This window comes from Syngnathoides biaculeatus, chromosome 9 (assembly GCF_019802595.1).
Source record: "Syngnathoides biaculeatus isolate LvHL_M chromosome 9, ASM1980259v1, whole genome shotgun sequence".
NCBI lineage: Eukaryota > Metazoa > Chordata > Actinopteri > Syngnathiformes > Syngnathidae > Syngnathoides > Syngnathoides biaculeatus.
In genome coordinates this window covers 5991385-6014000 of record NC_084648.1, presented here as the reverse complement: position 1 = coordinate 6014000, position 22616 = coordinate 5991385, and the positions used below count along the sequence as shown (strand labels likewise).

The 22616-nt window shown below is 41.7% G+C and overlaps 1 protein-coding gene across 11 annotated transcripts; it reads left to right on the top strand.

Moving 5' to 3' along the window:
- Positions 1-1054: 1054 nt before the first annotated feature.
- Positions 1055-22455, top strand: pecam1b (platelet and endothelial cell adhesion molecule 1b). Of its 11 annotated transcripts, XM_061829893.1 has the most exons (16): positions 1056-1261; positions 1356-1391; positions 3515-3811; positions 4710-4991; positions 5074-5346; positions 7570-7842; positions 9480-9758; positions 9842-10120; positions 11737-11838; positions 11954-11984; positions 15036-15115; positions 16842-16895; positions 17699-17788; positions 18218-18274; positions 18941-18963; positions 20882-22454. In XM_061829893.1, exons 1-16 carry the CDS (start codon positions 1216-1218, stop codon positions 20987-20989), a joined length of 2310 nt encoding a protein of 769 aa, XP_061685877.1. In that variant the 5' UTR covers positions 1056-1215; the 3' UTR covers positions 20990-22454. The 11 variants fall into 11 exon arrangements, 7 of the variants coding, with proteins under 7 accessions (XP_061685878.1, XP_061685881.1, XP_061685882.1 ...); XM_061829894.1 differs by lacking the exons at positions 11954-11984; positions 15036-15115 and having other exon boundaries at positions 1055-1261; positions 20882-22455; XR_009796401.1 differs by lacking the exons at positions 18218-18274; positions 18941-18963; positions 20882-22454 and having other exon boundaries at positions 1055-1261; positions 15040-15115; positions 17699-17781.
- The last annotated feature ends 161 nt before the right edge of the window (positions 22456-22616 follow it).

The window sequence follows — 22616 nt, the reverse complement described above, 5'->3', positions numbered from 1 at the left end:
TCCGAAGTTAAATCAACCTTTTTGAAGCCTGATTTCACATACTATTTAAAAAAAAAAAAAAAAAAAATCATACATTGTGATTTACGTTTTTTTTTTTTTTTTTTAAGATTGTCTCTCAGAGTGGACATGCATCTGAAATGAAAATTTCCCTCCATAATTTCAAAGTGGGAGGACTTGCAAAATCACAGGGTGTTCAAAGACTTATTTTCCTCACTATATCCTTTCGGATTGAATTTACCATTTACCCATGTATTACACACTGTAGTTAGCAGAGCAGTGTGCGGACCTTGAAGAAATCGTGTACAATCAATGAAAAAAAAAAATCGAGAAATGATGAAGGAAACACATTTTCAAAACTCATCATCAGGAATGTGCATAGTTGGAACCCAAGTGGTGCTCAAGCACATGCCCTTTTGCCCAGGATGAAGAGAGTGCATTTTTTTTTTTTTTTTTTTTTGCTGCAGCCCTCCTCCCCCACACCCAATTGGACAAGCCAGTATCAGATTTACAAATCAAATCAATAACCTTGATGATGTCACTTGAAAATGAAAATGAGCAAAAATTCAGTCGGTAATCATCTCGCAAATTTGCATGAATTCTAGTTACTATCAGTAGACATTTCAATCCCTCCTACAAAAGCCCTTGGATAAATTGAGATCTTCGCATGTTCCCCAGAGCCCGGGAAAAAAGGAAGCGCTCCTCCCGGGTTCTGAGACCGGATGACTTCCTCAGACACCTGTCTATGCTCAGATTGATGTCAGGGATAAGTTTCCGTAACTCATAAACTCGACTTCAAGAGGTAGCACAAAGAATGCCTGCGTGTGTCTCTTTTGTTGTTGTTTTTATCAGCTCCAACCTTTGCAGCCAATCAGAGAGGTCAAAGGCCAGACTACTGCACTTAGAATGGTCAACAGTGACTATGAATGTCATCCTACGCACACATCGATGAACAAGTCCAGGGAACATTCCACAGCAGCGCAGCGAGCCGGCGTGGACATCCTGAGGAAACAACACTGACTTCCTGTCAAATTAACACAAGCCGCTGGCTGCTCGGGACGATAACGACGCCGTTGGCTGCTCGCTGAGGGACGGAGGTGGAGCGCCACCTTCGTGCCACCTCGCCCACTGACCGCATCGCGCCACCCGCACCCTGTCGACACCCGAGACCCGAGACCATCGGCCGCAGCGGGATCCCCGACGAGCTCCTCGGACACGATGGACCAATTTCTCTTTCTGTTAGCCTGCGTGCTCGTATCCAATTGTAAGCTTCCTTTGATCTCTTTTGGAAATTATTTTTGGAGGTGCCGGTTCATTGGTTGATCTCTAATCAGGTGCTTTTTCCCTCTCGTTCCAAGATTTACATCCGTGGAGAGGCGCCGATGCCGAATCAAGTAAGTGCGCTGGGAAACGCGTCCGATCTTTCTGAGAGCCAGAAGAGTTTATATGGCGATCAGCATATTTTTGAATCTTCTCGTATCAGGACCTCGGTGGTTCAGGGTTGTTTTAAAAGTATCTGACACGTGATCGAAGAATCACTTTCTGAAGGTTTAAAATTGCTGGCATCAAAATGAGCCAAATTAAAGTAATATAAGAATTCATTAAGATTATACCTAGTTTTTGTAGCCCTTTTTTTTTGGTTTTGTTTTTGCCCCTCAGTGATTTCTGCCGTCATCCACAGAACCAATAAAAGTTGCAAACGGGAGTGAGTGGAAAACTTTATCACACCTTTGGGCCGGGTGTCGTGTCCTGGTGGAAAAGTTGACTTTGGGAACATCTCGGGCAGCTTTCTCACACGTGTTGGTAATGGAACATTTGACCCGGTCCTCGTCGGTTGTCGGTTCAATGTTTCATCAGGACCTGCAGTGACGGTTGCTCAGTAATGGACAGATATTTGTTGATTTAAAAAAAAAAAAAAAAAAGACAGCCAGAACCGCTGTATGTGTGTGTGTCAGGCCCACATCTGCACGTATGCATATACTGTAGTTGTAGCTGTACACTCCTCACAGGCAGTAAAGTTATTCTTTTTGGATTTGTAATGATGGACTGTATTGAAGTTGTCTCTGCATACTGGGTCAAAATAATACAAACGGCTTTATAATACAGGTGCATGCTGGGAAAGCTATTTCACTATTGTAGTTCAAGTTCAGAAGTGAAATTTGTCAATAAATTGTTTAAACAGGAATATAGTTTTCAGATGACCTAACCTCATTTTTGTGATGAAAAGAATCGCTTTGGTTGCTTCTCAATCAATATTCCGATTTCTTGATGGTGAATTCCAAGTTTTCTTGAGCTGTAACCTACAATCATTCAAATTGAAAAAAATAAATCATGGAATAATTCACTTTGTGTAGTGAACTGATACAATGTAAATTTCACTTTTTGAGTTCAACTGCAGCAAGCAAGTTAGACGTTTTGTAACCTTCAGCTACCCCGTCCATCCATTTTTCCCTCCCGCTGTCCTTACTATTGTCGCAGACATGCCACAGCCTATCGCATCTGAGGCAGGGAACGCCATGAACTGGTCGCCAGCCAATCCCAGGGCACATATAAACAACCATTGGCACTCGCATTTACACCTATGTCCAATTCAGAGTCTTTAATCAACCACCATGCATGGTTTTGGGATGTGAGAGGAAACCCACTCGGGCATTTGGAGAACATGCACACTCCACACAGGTCAGACCTGATCTGAAGCTCAGAACTGTGAGGCCGACGTGCGAAACCCGTCCCCAGTCTTCTTGGGAGGACAAGTTGTGCTGAGTTTATTGAAATTGTTTATATCCAGGCACGGTTTCCTGGACATAAATGCTCAATAGAGTTGAGGTCAGGGTTTTAGGAAGACTGCAAAAAGGGGGAAAGAAGTAAATGTCGTCCTTTAAACGTGGGATATTGTTTGGTGTGACATCACCTGTTAGATTGAGTTGAACGTAAAGCACACTAGAAAAGACTAGAATTGTTCACATATTTAGATTATCACAATAAAAACTGCTAGCTGGTAAATAAGAAACACACCGTTTGTATTCTGTCGTAAAGTGTGAAAATCATGGTCACCTGGTCCACTTACCTTTAATACTTGAGTAAAGATGGCAGCCAGCATGGATTATGGGGTGCTGGCACACTTGCTTTGCTCCTCCAGTAAGACACGACTTTCTTTGTTTTCCCGTGACAACGTTGTCATATTTTTGCCCATCTAATTGAAATGAGTAAAACCTCTGACCTACAAGAGTGGTCATGACGAGAAAGCAGTAGACTTAGTCAATCCTAAAATCTGTGAATTATTTAGACCACTTGGTCTCTTTATCGACCTGGAGTGAATCCCAGATGACTTGTTACTGACTGACTTCCGATCAGTCCTGCGTGTAGTCCACCTTTCACTGAACACACAATCAGAAAGTACACACCTGAGACATGCTGGCGGCAACCAGTGATGCTGACGCAAACTTTAATCCACGACCTTTTATGATGATGAGCATATATAGGCCTCGCTAACGTGATTTTGATCCCCGTCCTCCAGTGTTCACGATACGAAACATCAGGATATCTCTTGAGCCCGGGTCCGATGTGATGAGGGGCACCAACGTGACTGTGAGGTGTCAGGCGCTGGTCAGCAGCTCAGGCACGGCGCCGCTAAGTCGCGAATACACAATCTACAAGGACCGCATCACAGTGTACACAAAGACCACCAGCAGCTCGGGGGACCTCATGTACCGCCTCCCTGACGCCAGAGTGTCCAACACGGGCAAATACAAGTGTAAGATCGCCATTCAAGGCCGGGAGCTGAACAGCGAGGCCAAAAAACTCACAGTCACAGGTAAGTGCGTCCACACGCTTGCGACATTGCTTTTGTTGGGGGGGTGGGCTCTCATTCCCATTCCAAATAGAAGTTGCGGGTGGGCCACATGGTGGTACGAGTTATGTAGAAGAAACTTCTATTTTTCTGCACCTTTGTATCTGTAGCGCAGCAAGGCGGGGAAGTACAGTGAAGAAAATAAGTATTTGAACACCCTGCTATATTGCAAGTTCTCCCACTTAGAAATCATGGAGGGGTCTGAAATTTTTCATCGTAGGTGCATGTCCACTGTGAGAGAGAGAGATAATCTAAAAAGAAAAATCCAGACAATGTATGATTTTTTTTCAACGATTTATAATTTATTAAGTATTTGAACACTATCAGCTAGAATTCTGACCCTCAAAGACCAGTTAGTCTGCCTTTAAAAGTCTACCGCCACTCCATGTATTATCCTGAATCTGAGTCATGATGATGATTCATGATGATTATTCATGATGAAGTCAAAGTCTTCATCAAAACTAAGGCAGCTGTTTTAGTCCTAAAAATGATAGTTGATCTGTATTCTAAACACCTGTAACTGTGTACACCGTTTGAACATTAACACTGCACATAAATATAAAAGATGGTGAAGATGGTTTAAATATAATGTGTTACAAGTATAATTATATTATTGTTGTTGTTATTGTTGGTGTTATCATGTTGTTTTTTTGGGTTGAAATATGCACCAATCTTATTTTGACAAAAAATAGAACGTACCTGATGCCTGTTTTTAAAAGTAGGGATTAATAGTGAAGCAAAATCGTGAAAATGCTAATACTAAAAAAATACAAATACCTGAAAAATCCATTCAAGTACAGTAACCTACCACAGAAAAAAAAAAATACTAAAGATATCACGGGTGTATTTGGTCACTGTGCAGGTCTATCTGCACCTCTCCTTCATTTGAACAACGCTGTTGTCAGTGAGGGAGAGGAGCTGACAGCCAGGTGCTCGGCGCCCGGAGAGACGGGTCCGATCATTTTCTACTTCTACGACGGCGCCAAGGAGATCCTGGAGGACAGCGTCAACTCCAACCTGTCCGAAGTCAAGCTTCACTTCAAAAGTGTGGGCATACACAAGATGTACTGTTTCTACACCGTCATGTTGACCTCCTTCGTCGTCAAGTCTAACAGCAGCAACGCTGTCACCGTTACGGTCAAGGGTATGGAGAAAAAAAAAAATAATAATCAAATTCCAAAAAGTCCAAAAATCCATCATTCAAGGGTTTGGTCTTGCGTCCGCAGAGCTTTCCATCACGCCAGTTTTGGATATTTTCCCATTCAAGAATATCTACGAAGGGGACAAACTTGACATTATGTGCACCGTCAGAGACGTCGTACCCGGCGTGCATGGGAATGTTCGCCTCTACCTGAGCCGCGGGACCCAACTTCTCAGCAGGGGGGACACCAATGTCAACCACAGCATGATCGCTTTGGCCAAGGACTCTGAGGAGTTCGAGTGCAGAATGGAGATGGAAAATGTGGTGAAAGTCGACACGAAAAGGATTTCGGTGACTGGTATGTGCCATTTGTTGTACGCTATAGCGTTCTATACTTTGGAATTTGCAGTATGTTGGAAATGGCCGTGAGGCATAGTGGTGTAAAGGTTAGAACATCTGCCAGGTTCGAATTTCAGCGTTGTCTGAAACTTACGTGTTGTGCCCACGCTTGTGTGGATTTTCTTCAATTATTCCAAAAACAGACATATTGGATAAATTAAAACAACAAAAATCAGAGTGGGTGGCGCGGTGGATCAGCTGGTAAAGCGTTGGCCTCACAGTTCTGAGGACCGGGCTTGAATCCTGGCCCCACCTGTGTGGAGATTGCATGAAGTCCCTGCGCCTGTGTGGCTTTTCTCCGGGCACTCCGGTTTCCTCCCACAACCCAAATGCATGCAACATTAATTGGACACTCTAAATTGTCCCGAGCTGTGATTTGTGAGTGCGAATGTTTGCCTCCATGTGCCCTGCGATTGGCTGGCAACCAGTTCAGGGTGTACCCTGCGTCCTGCCCGTTGGCAGCTGGGATAGGCTCCGGCACTCTCCGCGACCCTTTTGAGGATAAGCGGCAAAAAAAATGCATGGATGGATGAAAATCAAAGTGCTTCACAATTTTTCTACCAAGGGGCACATACAGAATAATCAAAGGGCCACATTTACATTCTTCATCTTTAATACACAAAATATGTTAATTGAGTGCAGGTGAAGATTTGCAGAGCAATTTTATATTTTTTTCCCCACATTTTTATATACAAACAGAAAGATAAAGAAAAAAGGAGAGGAAAAAATAATCTAGATTAATTCATAGTGTGATAATAATACCTTTATATATGACAGAATCGGAGGTTTTCGTTCATCTCCAATTATCTGATCTAGTAGGTCATCCTCAACCAAGTTCATAGCTGTAAGTGAGCAAAAAAGAATAAAAATAATTACCGTAAAGGGAAAACAACGATAATCATAGTAGTGAAAAAAAGAAGAAAAATTATACCACCTCAAAGCACCTTACAACAAATGTTCCAAAAACAATGTACAATGATTTACATATTTGCTTCAAGTAAAACTTTTGAATTTAAAATAAAAAAATTAAATAATTAAATACATTTCAAAGTTTCCTTGGGTGATACTTGTTCTGACAACAAGACAAAATGCAATAATAAAAAAAAAAAGATAATAATGACAACAACAAAGGGAATAAGTGGTGGGAACCAATGAACAAAATTAAAATAAACTTGATTTCACATTATGTAGCCCCAATTTTTGATGTTATGGCCATATTTTGTCCAGTTTCCCCAATGTCCCTCAAACTTGTCTTGTTCTTGCGTCAAAATGAAAGTTAACTTCTCCATTTTAAAAATATCTTGAACCACTTTAATCCAGTCCTCAACTGCGGCAATATTATTTATCAATCATTTCCTTGTATTAGCTTTTTTGCTTGCTAGTAGAGCAATTATTTATATGTATGGGTCATTTTCTTACAATTTCGTCAACAATGGAAAAGAAAGAGTATCCATTTTTACAGTTATATAAAATTAAAGTTCAGTAAAGTGATACATTATAATAATACAGTATACTGTTTGTTTGTGGGTTATTACAATTGCAGTTTTTTTTTTAAACTGGCCAAAAATGAAATGACCAGCCAATAACATTATTATGTTAAATTGAGGCGTTACAAATAGAAATGTTCCTATTTCAGTCAAAGAGGTGTTGGGAATAAAAAATTTTGCGACTATTTTAGTCGACAAAAGGAAAAAAATAAAGCGCACAAGTGGGGCAATGGCTAAACAATCACAGCAAGTACGCCAAGGCGCATCTTGCCAAATGATGTGCGATTGGTGGGAAACAATGAAGTAAATATCCTGCTCTAGCATCCACTGTACAGCGTAAGGATTGTAGTACAATGCAGGCCATTGTCAAAAGCCGTGTCAATTGTTCATTTTAGGGTCACCACGGGCCGTAAAAAAAAATGGAAATAGGCTACAAACACGAGAGTTTGTACACATTACTCTAAATTACCCATAGAGGTGGTCCAAACGTGACTTCCCATTTTGTTTTTTTTTTTTCAAAATGTGTGCTGAGACTTTTTGGTGACCTGTCCAGGGTGTGTTCCGGCTGTCGCCAAAAGGCAGCTTGGAAACGCCCCAGCTCACCTTTGACCTGAATGAGGACGAGCGTTACAGGATATGGATGGATGGATGGATGGATGGATGTTAATGCATTCTATGTTTGACTGTATCCACAGAGCTCTTTTCAGTGCCCACACTTACCATGTCTCCAAGAGAAGTCTTTCAAAGGGAATACATGACTCTGAGCTGCAAAAGTGAGAGCTTGGCTTCGGAGAGGCTCCGCAGGGAAGAATTGACTTACACTTTGGAGCCCCCAGAGAGCCCCCTGATCCCAAAGAGCACCGGAGTATTTTTTGGAAAAGCTCTGCTCTACGATTTCAACTACACCTGCGTCGCTCAGGCCAAGGGCATCCGGAAATATAGCAAACCTTTGACGGTCCATCCCAAAGGTGATCTCATGTGAATCTTTCGCTAGATATTGCAGCACATCACATAATTAGGAAGAGAATCTATTGAGATACAATTCAAAGACGTATCCAAATGTCTGCCGTTACAAATGTTATCATGCTTATGACGCTGTCAGAGAGGTAATAACACGTTTATTGCAGCTGTATTTTGCAGTGGTGTTGTACTAGAGTGATATTTCAGTATTTTGACAGTTTTGCATCCAATTACAATACCCACCCCCACCCCACCCTCCGAAAAAAATAGTTTCATTATTATATTTTCAAAATAATTCATATTCCTATTGGGCAATTCCTTGGAAACATTTTCTGCTGTGTTAAAGGATTCTGGCATTTATCTTGTAGCATCCATCCATCCTTTTTTTTCTTTTGCCGCTTATCCTCACGAGGGTCGCGGGGAGTGCTGGAGCCTATCACACCCTGCTGTTGAGTTACTCACAGTGTGATATGATATTTTAATAATTTCTTATGATAGAGACATTGTAATACACGATGAATGAATTTGTAAGTATTGAAAGAATATATCACACTATTTTTGTACACTAGGTGTCTAAATGTCCTAAAATTTTTCCGAAAATAAATATAGTCCCATAATAATCTCCGAGAACTATTTCTTTCAGGAGCAAAGAATGAGAGTGTTATTTTTAAAAAAGCAGATTTTAATTTTAATATGCCATGTTGACAATACAAGAGAGAGATTATAGACACTTTTCACACACTTTTCATCCATCCATCCATTTTCTTTTTGCCGCTTATCCTCACGAGGGTCGCAGGGAGTGCCGGAGCCAATCCCAGCTGTCAACGGGCAGGAGGCGTTGTAAACACTGAACTGGTTGCCAGCTAATCGCAGGGCACATAGAGACAAACAGCTACATTCACAATCACTCCTAGGGGCAATTTAGAGTGTCCAATTAATATTGCATGTTTTTGGAATGTGGGAGGACACCGGAGTGCCCGGAGAAAACCCACACAGGCGCAGGGACTTCATGCAATCTTCACACAGGTGGGGCCAGGATTCAACCCCGGTCCTCAGAACTGTGAGGCCAACGCTTTACCAGCTGAGCCCCCGTGCCGCCCTATCTTATAGCATTTTAATTAAAATGTAGATTCAAAGTAGGTGTGTCCAAACCATGGCCCGGGGCCATTTGTAACCCAGCATCCATTTTTAGCTAAATGAACTAACTAACAATCCCGTGTCAGTTTTGTCAGGAAGTCAAGAGAATAGAAAAAAAAGAAAAAAGATGGGAAATTCATCCTCATCTCCACTCCACTTTCTGCTCCGTCGCAAGGTCAACGGACTTCAGATTACTCTAGTTTTGTTTCCGAATGTCCGGATGAGATTCTGCTGCTGTTCAGTACAGGAGCAGATAGATCCAGACCGAGTGGGATGAAGGGCTGCTGACCACCCACAAATGTTTACTTTATCACCACGTTTGATCACAAAAGACTCTCAAAAAGGGCTTCAGAGGCCCACAGAAATATCCGCACACCAAATGACAAATTCACCTCTACTCAATATTTGGCAAGAATATGAATCATTTTGCGCAAAGCAGTTTATGTGTGGAAAAGTCTTTTTTTCGTGTATTCATGAAGTGTATCCTTGTTATGGTTGTCTACTTTAGTCATGGTGTCAACACCGAAGATCTCGGTGGTTGGTAAGGCGGTGCTGGGACGCCCCTTTAAGGTCCTGTGTGAGTCGGACAGAGGCAGCCTGCCCATCAACTACACTTTGCTGAAGGAGTACGAGCAGCTGAGCACGGCCAGTATCAAAATGCCTTCGGAACAGGCTCTGTTCACCGTCACAATCAACCAGGCTGGGGAAATAAACAAGTTCATGTGTGAGGCCAAGAACAGTCAGAAGGAAGCGCCGCTCAGCAAAAGATTGGATGCTCCTGTTGTTGGTAAATATTGCACACAGCAAGTATGTTTTACATTTACAGCACGCGGCCTGACCTCTGCCCTCCTCTGGCTTTTCTCTCCACAGTGCCGCTGTCTCATCCGACCCTCACAGTTATCCCCGTCTTGCCGGAAATTGCAGAGGGAGATCATCTTTTCCTCATCTGCGGGGTGAAAGGCACCCCACCAATCACCTTTAAGTGGTATCATGACGGCACCAGCAGCCCGATCTTCACCACCACCTCAGACAAGAACAGTACAGACTACCAGATTCAAGCTCTGGCCAAACATGACAGCGGCACCTACTACTGCGAGGCCATCAATCCCGCCAAGAATGTAGTCCGTAGCGCACCGGTCATCATCGAGGGTGAGGATGACATTGCACCTAAACATGGGAAATATTTTACTAAAAAGTTTAATACAACTAGATCATACATAGACAGTAATTCTTTCATGTACGACTAGGACTGGTTGTTACAACCAATGGCACAATTCAGATACGTACTGTAAAAAATGAAAAGAAGCCACTGCTTTCTTTAAGGCAGCACAGGGAACTTTCTCGAACAACGACCGCTGCTCTGCCACACTCTGTTTTTCCTAATTTACCTTACCCCACCCCACGCTCTTAAAGACGTACACTCATAATTACAAATGTTACAGTACTTACGCGGCCCAACAATGTGTTTTATCATGACAGCATCCACCACCGCTGCTTTAGTTAGCAACACAGTCTGGGCAATGTACAGCAAAGACGAGCTAGACATGCTGCTTATGTTTAACTTTCCGTATTAATGGAGAAAGTTAAAGAAGAAATGCTGTTGTTTTAAGATGCAATGATTGTTGGAGTGTGTGAATAATCAAAGAAAAAGTGGGTAAACTGGAGATTTTCTCTTTTTCGAATAAAAAAGTCTGGTCTGAAGCCAAAGTAGAAAGTGCAGCATGAGATGGTATGTTATTTTAAAATTCCACCTTAGCACAGCCTGATCCAGGATGAAAGCACAGACAATACAGTGCACAAAAAGCTAATTCTGTATTTTAAATATAGGAGGCAAAATAACAACCTTAAAACTGTTTGCGAGCATCATCATTCCCCAGACACGGTAGCTCACGAGAGGCTGGCTGCTTGAAAAGTAGATCTTGGGGTGAAAAAGTCTGGGCACCCAGCAGTACAACCCTGGTGGGTTTTTTCAGGTGGTGGGGGTATGCAAATACAGTATTTACTGATTTTCAATTTGATGCCTGCAGCACCCGACCTTGATGAGCAGCTTTTCGCAAAACCTAATATATTCAAGAATCAGCATTTCAGATGATTATGATATATTTTATTTCAAAGGTTTCTTATTATTCTGAACTGCTCCAGATGTGGCACAGTTGCATTCCTTTTTATTGAGATTCTGTAGAGTATTGGGCGGCACGGTGGATCAGATGGTAAAGCGTTGGGCTCACAGTTCTGAGCTCCCTGGTTCAATCTCAGACCCGCCTGTGTGGAGTTTGCATGTTCTCCCCATGCCTGTGTGGGTTTCATCCGGGCACTTCGGTTTCCTCCCACATTCCAAAAACATGCAACATTAATTGGACACTCTAAATTGGCCCACGGTGTGATTGTGAGTGCGGCTGTTTGTCTCCATGTGCCCTGCGATTGGCTGGTAACCAGTCCAGGGTGTATCCCGCCTCCTGCCCATCGGCAGCCGGGATAGGCTCCAGCACTCCCCGGGACCCTCATGAGGAAAAACGGCGAAGAAAATGGATGGCTGGATGGATGGATGAACGTAGAGTATTGATGATTTCTATATTTGCAGCTTGATAGTTGTGCGGAATAAGTGCCTACTATTGGCCCAGATCCAAAAAGTGGCATCAACCACTAGTAACAGCACAGACTTCAGTGCCTTGCTTAAGGGAATCTCAACAATGCTCCAGAAGTGCACTCACTTTTTGTTTTGTTCTTAATTCTACCACCTTAACTTGTCATCTTTCCCTTCACAGTGCGCCTGGCCCTGTGGAAAAAAGCGGTGATCGGGGGCTTCTGCCTGCTGGTGGTGTTGGTGCTGGTGGTGGTGTTTGTGCTGTGCTTCAGGTCCAAGAGAGGTAGAGACACCTACAATCCCGCAGCAACTCACACCTCCTTATTCTGACTACATTTGAAGAAAGCTCCTCCCGCCCGCCTCCTCCTGCTCGTCTCACATCTCCTCTCTTATTGTAGGTAAAAGGGAAGCACCTGCTGAATTGTCAGTGTGAGTTGGCTCCACTACTTGCTTCCTCTCATTATGACAGATGATGTATAGCCGCGTTAGTCATAGCGCATTCCGATTGTTAGGCTGGCTGATCCAGGCGCCCTCGCCAAAAGGTTATAACTTGGGTGACCCAATCAACGTGGACAACTCTCAATACGGGTGTGATGACAGCACCCGAAACACATTGCGATTCAATTTGAAGTGCAGTAGTCCTGCGTTACAAACACCTGAAATAGATTTAAAATGACTACACGCAGGTTTAAAAAGGTCACGTTTTTCCTCATGTAAAATATGAGAACAATTGAATTCAAGATGAACAATTGCAGAACATTTTCCACCTTGAAGTATAACAATTATAAAATTAGAAACATTACAAAATAGATGCATCATTTGGGAACTGTGTTTGATTCGTGGCAATAATAAAATAAATCAACTAAATAGCAGTAATCTAAGATAAACCAAAAAAAAAAAGGTGAGCCACACAAACTCAAAGTGGCCAAGCAAGAAAAAATAGTGATGCAATACCATTTGAACAATAACTTAAAAAGGTCCAGACAATAATTGCACAAGCGCAGCGACAAAAAGTATGATCCTTGCTAGATGTATGTTTAGTATGGATTTTTTTTTTCAAATAATAATTACCATAATTCCCGGCCTACAGAGCGCATCTGGTTATAAACCTCGGTACACAGAAAGAGTTTAACGCGGTGCTAGCGTTAGTGCGGCACGAGCGTTAAACTCTTTCTGTGTACTGAGGCTTATAATCAGGTGTGTTAACGCTAGCGGCGCATCACCGTATAAACTGCGGGGTTGAAAGCGTGTAAAAAAAGTCGCGGCTTGTAGGCCGGAAATGACGGGACAAGTGCTACACGAAACACATGCGAGCTGACTTAAGCAAGAGGCAGACTGCAACCTGGGCCAGAATGAATGAATAAATCACAGGGCCCGTTTAGCAATACAAGACCATTCGCGCTCACATTCACATCGTCTCTTAAGTGGCAACCGAACACATGGTGTCTGGGAACAGTCAGCCATTATCATCAAATTCCACAAAGTGAGTATTTACAAAGGTTACACACAGAAATAAGGAAGTCTGCTCATGTTAAGTTGGAGTTTGAGCCATAGTTCACAAATAGTTTTTAAGCTCGATCCATTGCAGCGCTGCTGGACTCGATTTCTTTGTTTGTGCGGCAAACCTGTCTTTTGGAATTATGGCCAAAGACTTGGTTTCGTCAGACCACAAAACATGATCTCACATCCTTTTGGCAGATTTCATATCTGTTTGGCCAGCATTCTGTACTGGCACTCTATCCCATATCCCAGACATATGAAGGAGCACTTTCCTGAAATTCCAGCAGCTCCTTTAATGTTGCTGTGGAAGGAACTCTTGCCACTCTCCCTGACTGTTTTTTTTCTCATTTCTTTATCATTTTTGGAGCGACATCCACTGCTTGGACCGGTCACTGGCATATGTGCTGTATATTCCCCACTCTATCTACAATATGTGTGACGCCTTGGTAATTATTTTGGTTATTTCTTTGGATTCTTGGCAACACAACTGGTTAGCACATCTGCCTGACAGTTCTGAGGTTGCAGGTACAAATCTCATCCTCACCTGTATGTTGCCTGTGCAGGTACTCCACTTTCGTCCCACATCTCCAAAACATGCATGGTAGGTTAATTGAAGACTCTAAATTGCCCTTTGGTGGGAATGTGAGTATGAATGTTTGTTTGTTCACATGTGTCCTGGAATTGGCTGGCGACCAGTTCAGGGTATACCCCGCCTCTCGCCCTAAGATTGCTGAGATAGCCTCCAACATCCCCACAACCCATGTGATGATAAGCGGTATGGAAAATTAATGAATGAATGAACGAATGAAGCAATTGTGTACTCTTCCCTTGACTGACATCTTTCAGCAAAAGAGTTTGAATGTGATTGATTAATTCCGTACAGAACTACAGACTCAATTTAAGGCAATATGCACATTTATTCCAAACCTTGATCATTCCGCAATGAAACGATGCGGCTCGTTGCTTTTGCTCAGATGTGTTATTGTTAGGAGCTCAAAACACAGACTGGATATTATGTCTGGCTAAAGGCTCCACTTCCTGTCATTGAACAAACTGACAATTCAGGTTAAACTATCTTGGACGCAGATGAAGCTAACTCTTGACGTTGACATTTTTGAAAGGAAGCAATTCTCTGATGTACTGTACTGCAGTTTTTAATAAACTATTAAAATATCCACCTTGGCGAGGTGTAATCTAGAAAATTCCTGCTACAGCTTGAGGTTTGTTTTTTTTTTTAAACACAAATCTGCGTTCCCTAGCTTCCAATCATGCTTGGAGTTATCTGTGAAAAAAAATAAAAATCTGAATTGTGCATTGCAATCACCCCAAGAAGTATTTGAAAACGCAGAGACTATCTTCAATACCCTTGCATCTGAAAATGTATCTCCATTCAAAAAAAATTACTCCGTCCTCTCCATTTGTGATTGGATCACCCAAGATGTCAGAATACACTCCTTTGAAGTCTCGCTTAGCTGATTCCATTGAGAAATAGCGAGTACTCCCTTCATGACCCATTTGAGTAACAACAATGCTCAGGGATCCTATTCCAGCAACAAAAAAAGTTATAATTACTATTAATTTAATCCGCCTTAATGGAATGTAAATTATTTCCAACCAATTAAATGAATGAGGCCATAGAGCTATTATCTTGAAAACAACACCTCCAGTGTTACTACAGAGGTTTTACATGACTGGTGTAAAGTAAACAAGAATGTTTGTCAAATACAGTATTTGGAGTGTATAACCTCTAGAAATGAAATTCTGAGTACAGATATATATATATATTGTTTTTGTTTTTTTTTTTTTTAAGACGCATATCCATATGAGTCGTGAGAAACGTTCCATACTTGAAACGTTTCATGTGGCTGTTGACTTCAAAAGGCTCCGACACACAACATTTTCAGTCCTGTTCTCGGATGATATTTTGTAGACTTCAGATCATCTGCCTGTCCAGTTGACTTTATTCTCACCATTTCTCAGAAAGCCTTCGAGCCCTAAATCAGATGACTCTTTAACAGTGAGTCTAACCCGCGACACAGAGGTTAATAATGCAGCCCCAGGTAGATTGTGTTTTCTTTTTTCTAATTGCCTGACACGAGCTATCCTCATCAGTCATGACTGCAATCACGAGTCCTTCCATAGCATGTTGTGTTTGGCAGCCATTGCGATCCATCCTCACGCCATCATCCATGTTCTAATATGCATGCTGGGGTGATATTGTTGTAACTTTTGTTTAACATAAACATGTTTTGTTGTTGATATCCTGCTCAGTGTCCCGTGAAAGATTAATTGTTGACATTTTGCATGTACATTGTCTCTCTGTGTGCATTCCTGAGGCAACCAAAAACAGGAATTGTTGTCGGGACGCCGTCTCGCCCGAGCAGGGAGAAGCTGCTTAGCGTTGAATATTAGTGAATGACATTGTCAAATGTTGCAAAGTGTTTAGAGCGCCCATTATCATCTTGTTCCAGACGGAGTGCCACACTATGATGGCATGGAGGGGAGGGTGACCAATGGGACACGAGCTAGCGCGGTGTCGCTTCCCACTGACCTCAGCAACAGGAGCAGCTTCAGTATCCCAGCCACAGTGTAGAGACAGACGCCCTGCTTGGCAAGGGGCGGGGAGGCACTTTTAAAATGGAACAAAAACATTCAAAGAAACCCCCCCACCTTCGCCCCAAAAAAAAGGAACCTTTTGTCCCACATTTTTCTATGTCGAGGGATGTGTTACAAGAACAATGACTCGTCTCCTGCTGCTCCCTCTCCCCTCACCCCCTGCAATCTCGATGACCTTTGTTTTTACTGGATTTTTATATTTCCTTTTTTTATTTAACATCACTTTCTTTGTCCTGTGCTACTTTGTATGCCAGTCCGCAGGTGCACGATTTTTTGCAATGTTGCAACATGTTTGAGCATCATTGTTTGAACTGTTTGATTTTCAGATCCCTTTTACCACTATCGTAAGAAATGTGTGTATATATTTTGGTTGATTCTTTGGCTTGCTCAAATCCTTTTAGAATAAATAAATTGGTTCTATTTAGATGCGTGTCATCCCCATTCATTTGCTGCATCTGTCACTAAATTACCTTATCATCCTGCATTATGGCTTGCTTCAAGCCAAAGCAAGACCCCCACACTAACTTAATTCATTTCCCAAAAAGGAATGGACTGCAGTGACTTCCTTTACAAAGCAAAACAATGGAGTCCGTGCAAAACTTCCTATGTTGACACAAAACTGCTTTTGTTGGTTTGAATGTGCGTAGCATGCAAAGGAAATTCATCTCATAAACCTTATTTAAGAAAAGTGAGATTACATTACCAGCTGGGGATAAGCAAGTCAGTTGTGTAAACATAATCTGATGTACTTAAAGAAGACAATTAACACATTATAACATAGTCAGCTGGTCGAGTGAACACATTTAGGTGTTCCGAAACTCTAATAAAAGTAATTTGGTGATAAACATACTGCAGATCATGGATTCAATGATAACTGCTTGAAGAGCATACTGTAATTTCAAACCTTTGAAGATTGCCTGAATAATAATTCCACTTTCCATTAAAAAAAAAAAGTGTGGATTTCTACTTTTTTTTCATCCACTTTATGCCAAGCTCAACCAATTCTCTGCACGCTGCATTTCCTACTAAACGGATGATTTTCAAAGATGTGCCTCTGTAAACAGGGCTTTCGATCACCTGTTGCAGTACGTCCCAATAGGATCTCCCTGCAGCAGATATTCTGTCCAACTCCGCTGACTGTCTGACTGTGTATGTATTTCATCTGCGCAGGTAAAATGGAGAGAGTCGATATCAGCGTGTGGAGCGAGCGTCCGCCTGAAGCAGGTGAGCACGTTAGCCTGTGTCGTCGTTGTCGTCATGTCACAGGGATGCAAAGTGGGAAGGTGTCAAAACTGATACATTGGGAACAAAAGATATGAATATGATATACGTTAATATGCATGTGGTATGGTAACCAGAGGTTTAAGTATGAATGTTGCTTTAGATCAGGGCTCAGCAACCTTTTTGAGGCTGAGGGCTACTCCGTGAGCACCGATCGTATGAAGGGCTACGAGACCTGTTTGTGGCAAATTTCAGACTCAGTTAATTACACGTACATGAAATATTTTTGTTTTAATTTATTGTAGTAATTGACATTACAGGTATTTTAAAATTTTTATTCACGTGAGCAAGTCAGATTCAGAATTTAAAGCACAAATAATAGTAACAATTTCTGGCCTGTGGTATTTTTAGAACATACCTCACAGGCGCCTTATATGGTCCTCGAGGGCTACCATTCGCCCGCGGGGACCGTGTTGGTGACCCCTGATTTAGATGAAGAATGTGTGACTTTTTTTTTTTCTTAATAACACCACCGTCTGGTCACAGGAACCAACACCACGATCCAAAAGTGATTGTAGAATAAACTGACATAGATGCTAAAAATCTGGCTGGACAAAGAAAGTCGAACATCCACATACATGTAACTGGAAGTACAGCGGTGCATTCAAGAGAATTGCTGCTGGAATAGACTTATGGGAAGCACAATTTCACCGAACAAATATTTATAATTTAGGTTGTAAATGTGGGTTATTTACCCTTACCGCACAAAACTGTTTCATTTGACTTTTGTTCATGTTCCAATGCAGCCAATGAGGAGGAGACCAGCATGATATCCAATGAGCCTGATGTGGAGTACACTGAGGTTGTGCATCCTCAGCCTGCAGACCCCTCCCGAGGTAAAGAGTCCACCCTCTTCTCTGTCCTTGAGTACTTTTCATACTTTTCAGATGTTCTTTGCATGTTCGAGAAAATCATTTCTCCTCCCTTTCATATCTCCCTGTAGGGAAAAAAAAAAAAAAAAAAAAAGCCCTTGGTGATAAGACAGCAACACTTCCTGGGAGGGGGCTAATTACCCCTTATTAAGACATCTCCAGGTAGTTTGGGATTTCCTGGACTGTTATAGATGCAGTAAACAGGAAGGGTTGAGCTAATTGCTGAGTTGCTCTCTGTTACGGGGCCGCGCTTCATTAATGTCCCGTGAGCTCAACACTGTAGAATGCGACCACTGTCTATTTTGCACTCATCATCCATCAGATTCTGCTTATCTCGACAGTGTTGCCTTTTGAGGACAAAACTGGCTAATGTGTTGAATTCCATATTTACAGCACCTCTGAGGAAAGGCACAGAAACGATTTACAGCGAACTCCAGAACTCTCCACACGGTGAGTTAAATGTCTTTAAAGATGGCTCAATTGCTCTGATTTCTCCAGTGAGGATCAGCATGAGAAAAGTTATGTCATCCTTACAAGTGCAGTACATTGTACAGGAACTTGATGATATTAATAATCAGAAGAGATCGGGTACCTCAATCACCAGGAAAACCTTTGGTAGTACACTGCACCAGAATGGATTTGCACCTTGTAGTTCAATTTATCAACAACTGTAATTAAGATGAACTAATAAGGCAGGAAAATCATAATATTGACAACTTTAGTTCAAAGTTAAGAGGAAATCAGTCAAATTTTGTAGGTTGGACAAGTTTACCCAAAGAAACCAAACTGACCATATCCTGTTACTGCTGGCAGGAACTTCCTGTTATTGGAAAAGCTGCCAGATGCTGGATGCTCTCAAGCATCCCTCTGAGTACTAAGACTTCCTTTCCAACCGTGACTAAAGAATTTTGCATTCTTATAATATTGTGGATTGAAATGACCGCAGTCGAAGCAAATGGCATCTCGTTTGCTTTTGGTGATGAAAGAAAAGTGAGTCAGCAAGGTCGGGCGTGTCCACGCATCTGGCAAATGACTTGTGATGAATACCGCTGATGTCACATGATGACTAAACGGTATACATCGACTACACCTAACCTGTGACCCTTTTCGCTGTAGGTGCTGAGGACCATCACGGCTACGTAAGTTTACTATAAATTCAGTTCCAATTTTGAATTAATATTTTGCTTTTTAATTTTTTTGCACTGATAATTCTTGCTACACAACCGTGAGTTACTTGTCAGTGAGTTTTTGCAATTGATTTTTTTTCTCCTAAAAATGACTTCTCTACTGAAAAAAAGTCCTACACAATAAAGTGACTTTGCAACCTATTATCAGGAAATGTTGAAATCTTAAAACATAATTGATCAGAATGCTGTGTCAAAGGATCAATTAAAGTCCCTTTTAAAATGCTAATATAGTCAGAGAAAGGTGTTGTTAATAAGCCTGGCAAATTTTAATGAATATAAAAATCATCAAATATTTAAATGAAGTTTGAAAGTCGTTAAAAATCAAGACATTCCGGCACTTCTCAGACGCTGTTGGCATGTCTGCTGAATACACCGAAACCACGCCGCGCTCACCTGTCAAGTGTCGATAAAGTAGTGATATGTCCACCGTCTTTCTTATCCCTACAAATCCTTATGCCTGATCTATGCAAATATAAGCCTCTAACGGTTGGATTATCTCCCCTCAAGTCATCAAGTGGCTTTTGCAGGCCGCAAGGAGAGATGCTAGCCACCAGCTAGCTCGCGGGCTAACAGACGTGCGGGCTTATCCAGTACATCCATGAGAGCTGCAACGGGTCCAATTATGATATAATAGAGAAATAATTTTCACAATAATTAGTTTCATTCTAATCTTATGGTTTTATTGGTGGGTAGAACTTACTATGACTACTACTACTACAACTACTACTACTACTACTACTCTTTCTACATGCCACTGCCTGGTGTGCTTCCGTCCCTCCCTATTTCAGTGACCCTCAGCAGCCTGATGATCCCGAGCAAGAGGGAAACCGCCGTCATAGTTTCCAGACAAGAACAAAGCCGTTTGGGCTGGGGCTTCCTTCCTTATCGGCCCCTGAGATCAGCGCTGCGCCTCAGTCAAATTACCTTGAGGCTCGACTCAACTTAATCATTTCTGTTCTTCGCTATCGTGAGCTAATGCCTTGATGGCATTCCAGTAGTGTGTTGTCCGAGTCATCAGTTCTTTCACAAAATATTTTTGCTGCGTCGCAGGGTCCTAAGATTTGGCAGCTATATTAGTCGTGCAAAACACAATGGCAAGTTTAAAAACACGACGACAAATAAAACACGCCACCAAATTGTAAAGAGGAAATAATACCAACAAATAACTAAACAAAACCGCAAAATAAAAAAAAAAAACACAGCAACAAATAATCCAATCAAATCTTCCTGCTCGTCCAATCAGCGATGAGATTTATCACTGACCTGTTCCTACCTGTTCCGAGAGTTTAATGTCATCGTTTTATCGTTTACTCTCGTGTTAAGTTACCTGATGTGATTAGTTGTTTGCTAGTCTTTTCTGATTTACTGTTGTTTAGTTACAATATTTGTTGTTGTAATAAGCTATTTGCTGTTGTGTTTAGTCACTTTTGTTAATGTTCTGTCGTGATTAGCTATTTGTTTTTTATTTCCTTTTGTGATTAGTTATTTATTTATTTATTTATTTTTTTGCTGTTGTTTAGTTATTTGCTGTTGTGTTCTTTAATTATCCATTACAATTAGTTATTTGCTATTGTGTTTTGCACTTCAAGGCCACCGTACTGATATAATTCACATATCGGGTACATCCTAACAATCTAATTGATACTCTGTATCATAGTGAGAATCATTTATATGTATGTATAGTCCTTCTCTTGTAGTATTGTATGACCAGGTGCAGTTCACCACTGCAGACTGCGGACGACAGCTACAATTAATTCATTAATGTCACTTTGACCAGTGTCAGTCCAAATTGAATGTTGGATTTAATTCGAATGAAAAGATGATCATTCTTGAATCCGCGGTAATGCCCAACCGTGTACTGTGTGCGCAGGGCTCTGTGGAGTATGCTGATGTGGTGAGCAATGGGGAGCAACACGAGATGAATCATTATCCATTAGAGCACAACAGCTGCCAGGATCTGCCGGTTCCAGTGGATTAGTCAGCTAAAGATTCATCATCACCATCATCGTCATCACCACACAACAATTCGCCTGTCGCATGTTCTGTAGCCCCGCTGACCTTCCTATCAGCAACATACAGTGAAGAAAATAAGTATTTGAACACCCTGCTGTATTGCAAGTTATCCCACTTAGAAATCATGAAGGGGTCTGAAATTGTCATCGTAGGCGCATGTCCACTGTGAGAGAGATAATCTAAAAAGAAAAATGCAAAAATCACAATGTATGATTTTTTTTTTACGTTTTATTTGTGTGATACAGCTGCAAATAAGTGTTTGAACACCTGAGAAGACCAAGGTTAGCCTTTGATTGCAATTACAGAGGTCAAACGTTTCCTGTAGTTGTTCACCAGGTTTGCACACACTGCAGGAGGGATTTTGGCACACTCCTCCACACAGATATTCTCTAGATCAGACAGGTTTCTGGGCTGTCGCTGAGAAACGCGGAGTTTCAGCTCCCGCCAAAGATTTTCTATTGGCTTTAGGTCTGGAGACTGGCTAGGCCACGCCGGAACCTTGATATGCTTCTTACGGAGCCACTCCTTGATTTTCCTGGCCACGACGCTTCTTCATTGCTCTGACCGAGGGAAAGAAATTGTTCCCCAAAATGTCACAATACATGGCCGCGGTCATCTTCTCCTTAATACAGTGCAGTCATCCCAAGAGGTGATATCTTGCATGGGACTCCAGTTCGATTGAGATTGACCATCTTGTTTAGCTTCTTCCTTTCTCTAATGAATGCTCCAACAGTCCACCTTTTTTTACCAAGCTGCTTGGCAATTTCGGCGTAGCCCTTTCTAGCCATGTGCAGTTATACAATTTTGTCTCTGGTGTCTTTGGACAGCTCTTTGGTCTTGGCCATGATACAAGTTTGAGTCTTACTGATTATATGGGGTGGACAGTTGTTTTTATGCAGCTAATGACCCCTCACACAGGTGCATCTGATTCAGGATACTACACGGACTGGAGGTGGACTTTTAAAGGCGGACAAACAGGTCTTTGCGGGTCAGAATTTTAGCTGATAGAGAGGTTTTCAAATACCTATTTGCAGCTGTATCACACTAATAAATCATTTTAAAAAATCATCCCTCGTGATTTCTGGATTTTTCTTTTTAAATTATCTCTCTCACAGTGGAAATGCACCTACGATGAAAATTTCAGACCCCTCCATATTTTCTCAGTGGGAGAACTTGCAATATACTTAATTCATTAATTACATAATTCACTGTAAATCACTGCTGTAAATATTTGCTCATGAATAAAGGCATGTCATTGTTGTTGTGTTGTGCCAGTGTTTGCGGCCAAGATATAGCAGTAATATTTAGCAACTTTGAGCAACGTTTTCATTTCCTCAGTATTCAATTTGCACCAAAAAGCTTGATTTTTATTCATTTGAATGTGTCATTTTTTTTGTACTGTTCATTAGGGTCATGGGTGATCTATACAGCCGGCACTTTTTGTTAAGTTACACTCAGCTGTTGTTCATGTTGTTGATTCTTTGGCTTCATGTTTTCAACGGGGGGGGGGGGGGGGGGGGGGGGCGCAGGTGGGTGCTGAGTATGTCCTCTCCGAAAAGGGGTGCACTCCAAAAAATGTTCGGGAATCACTG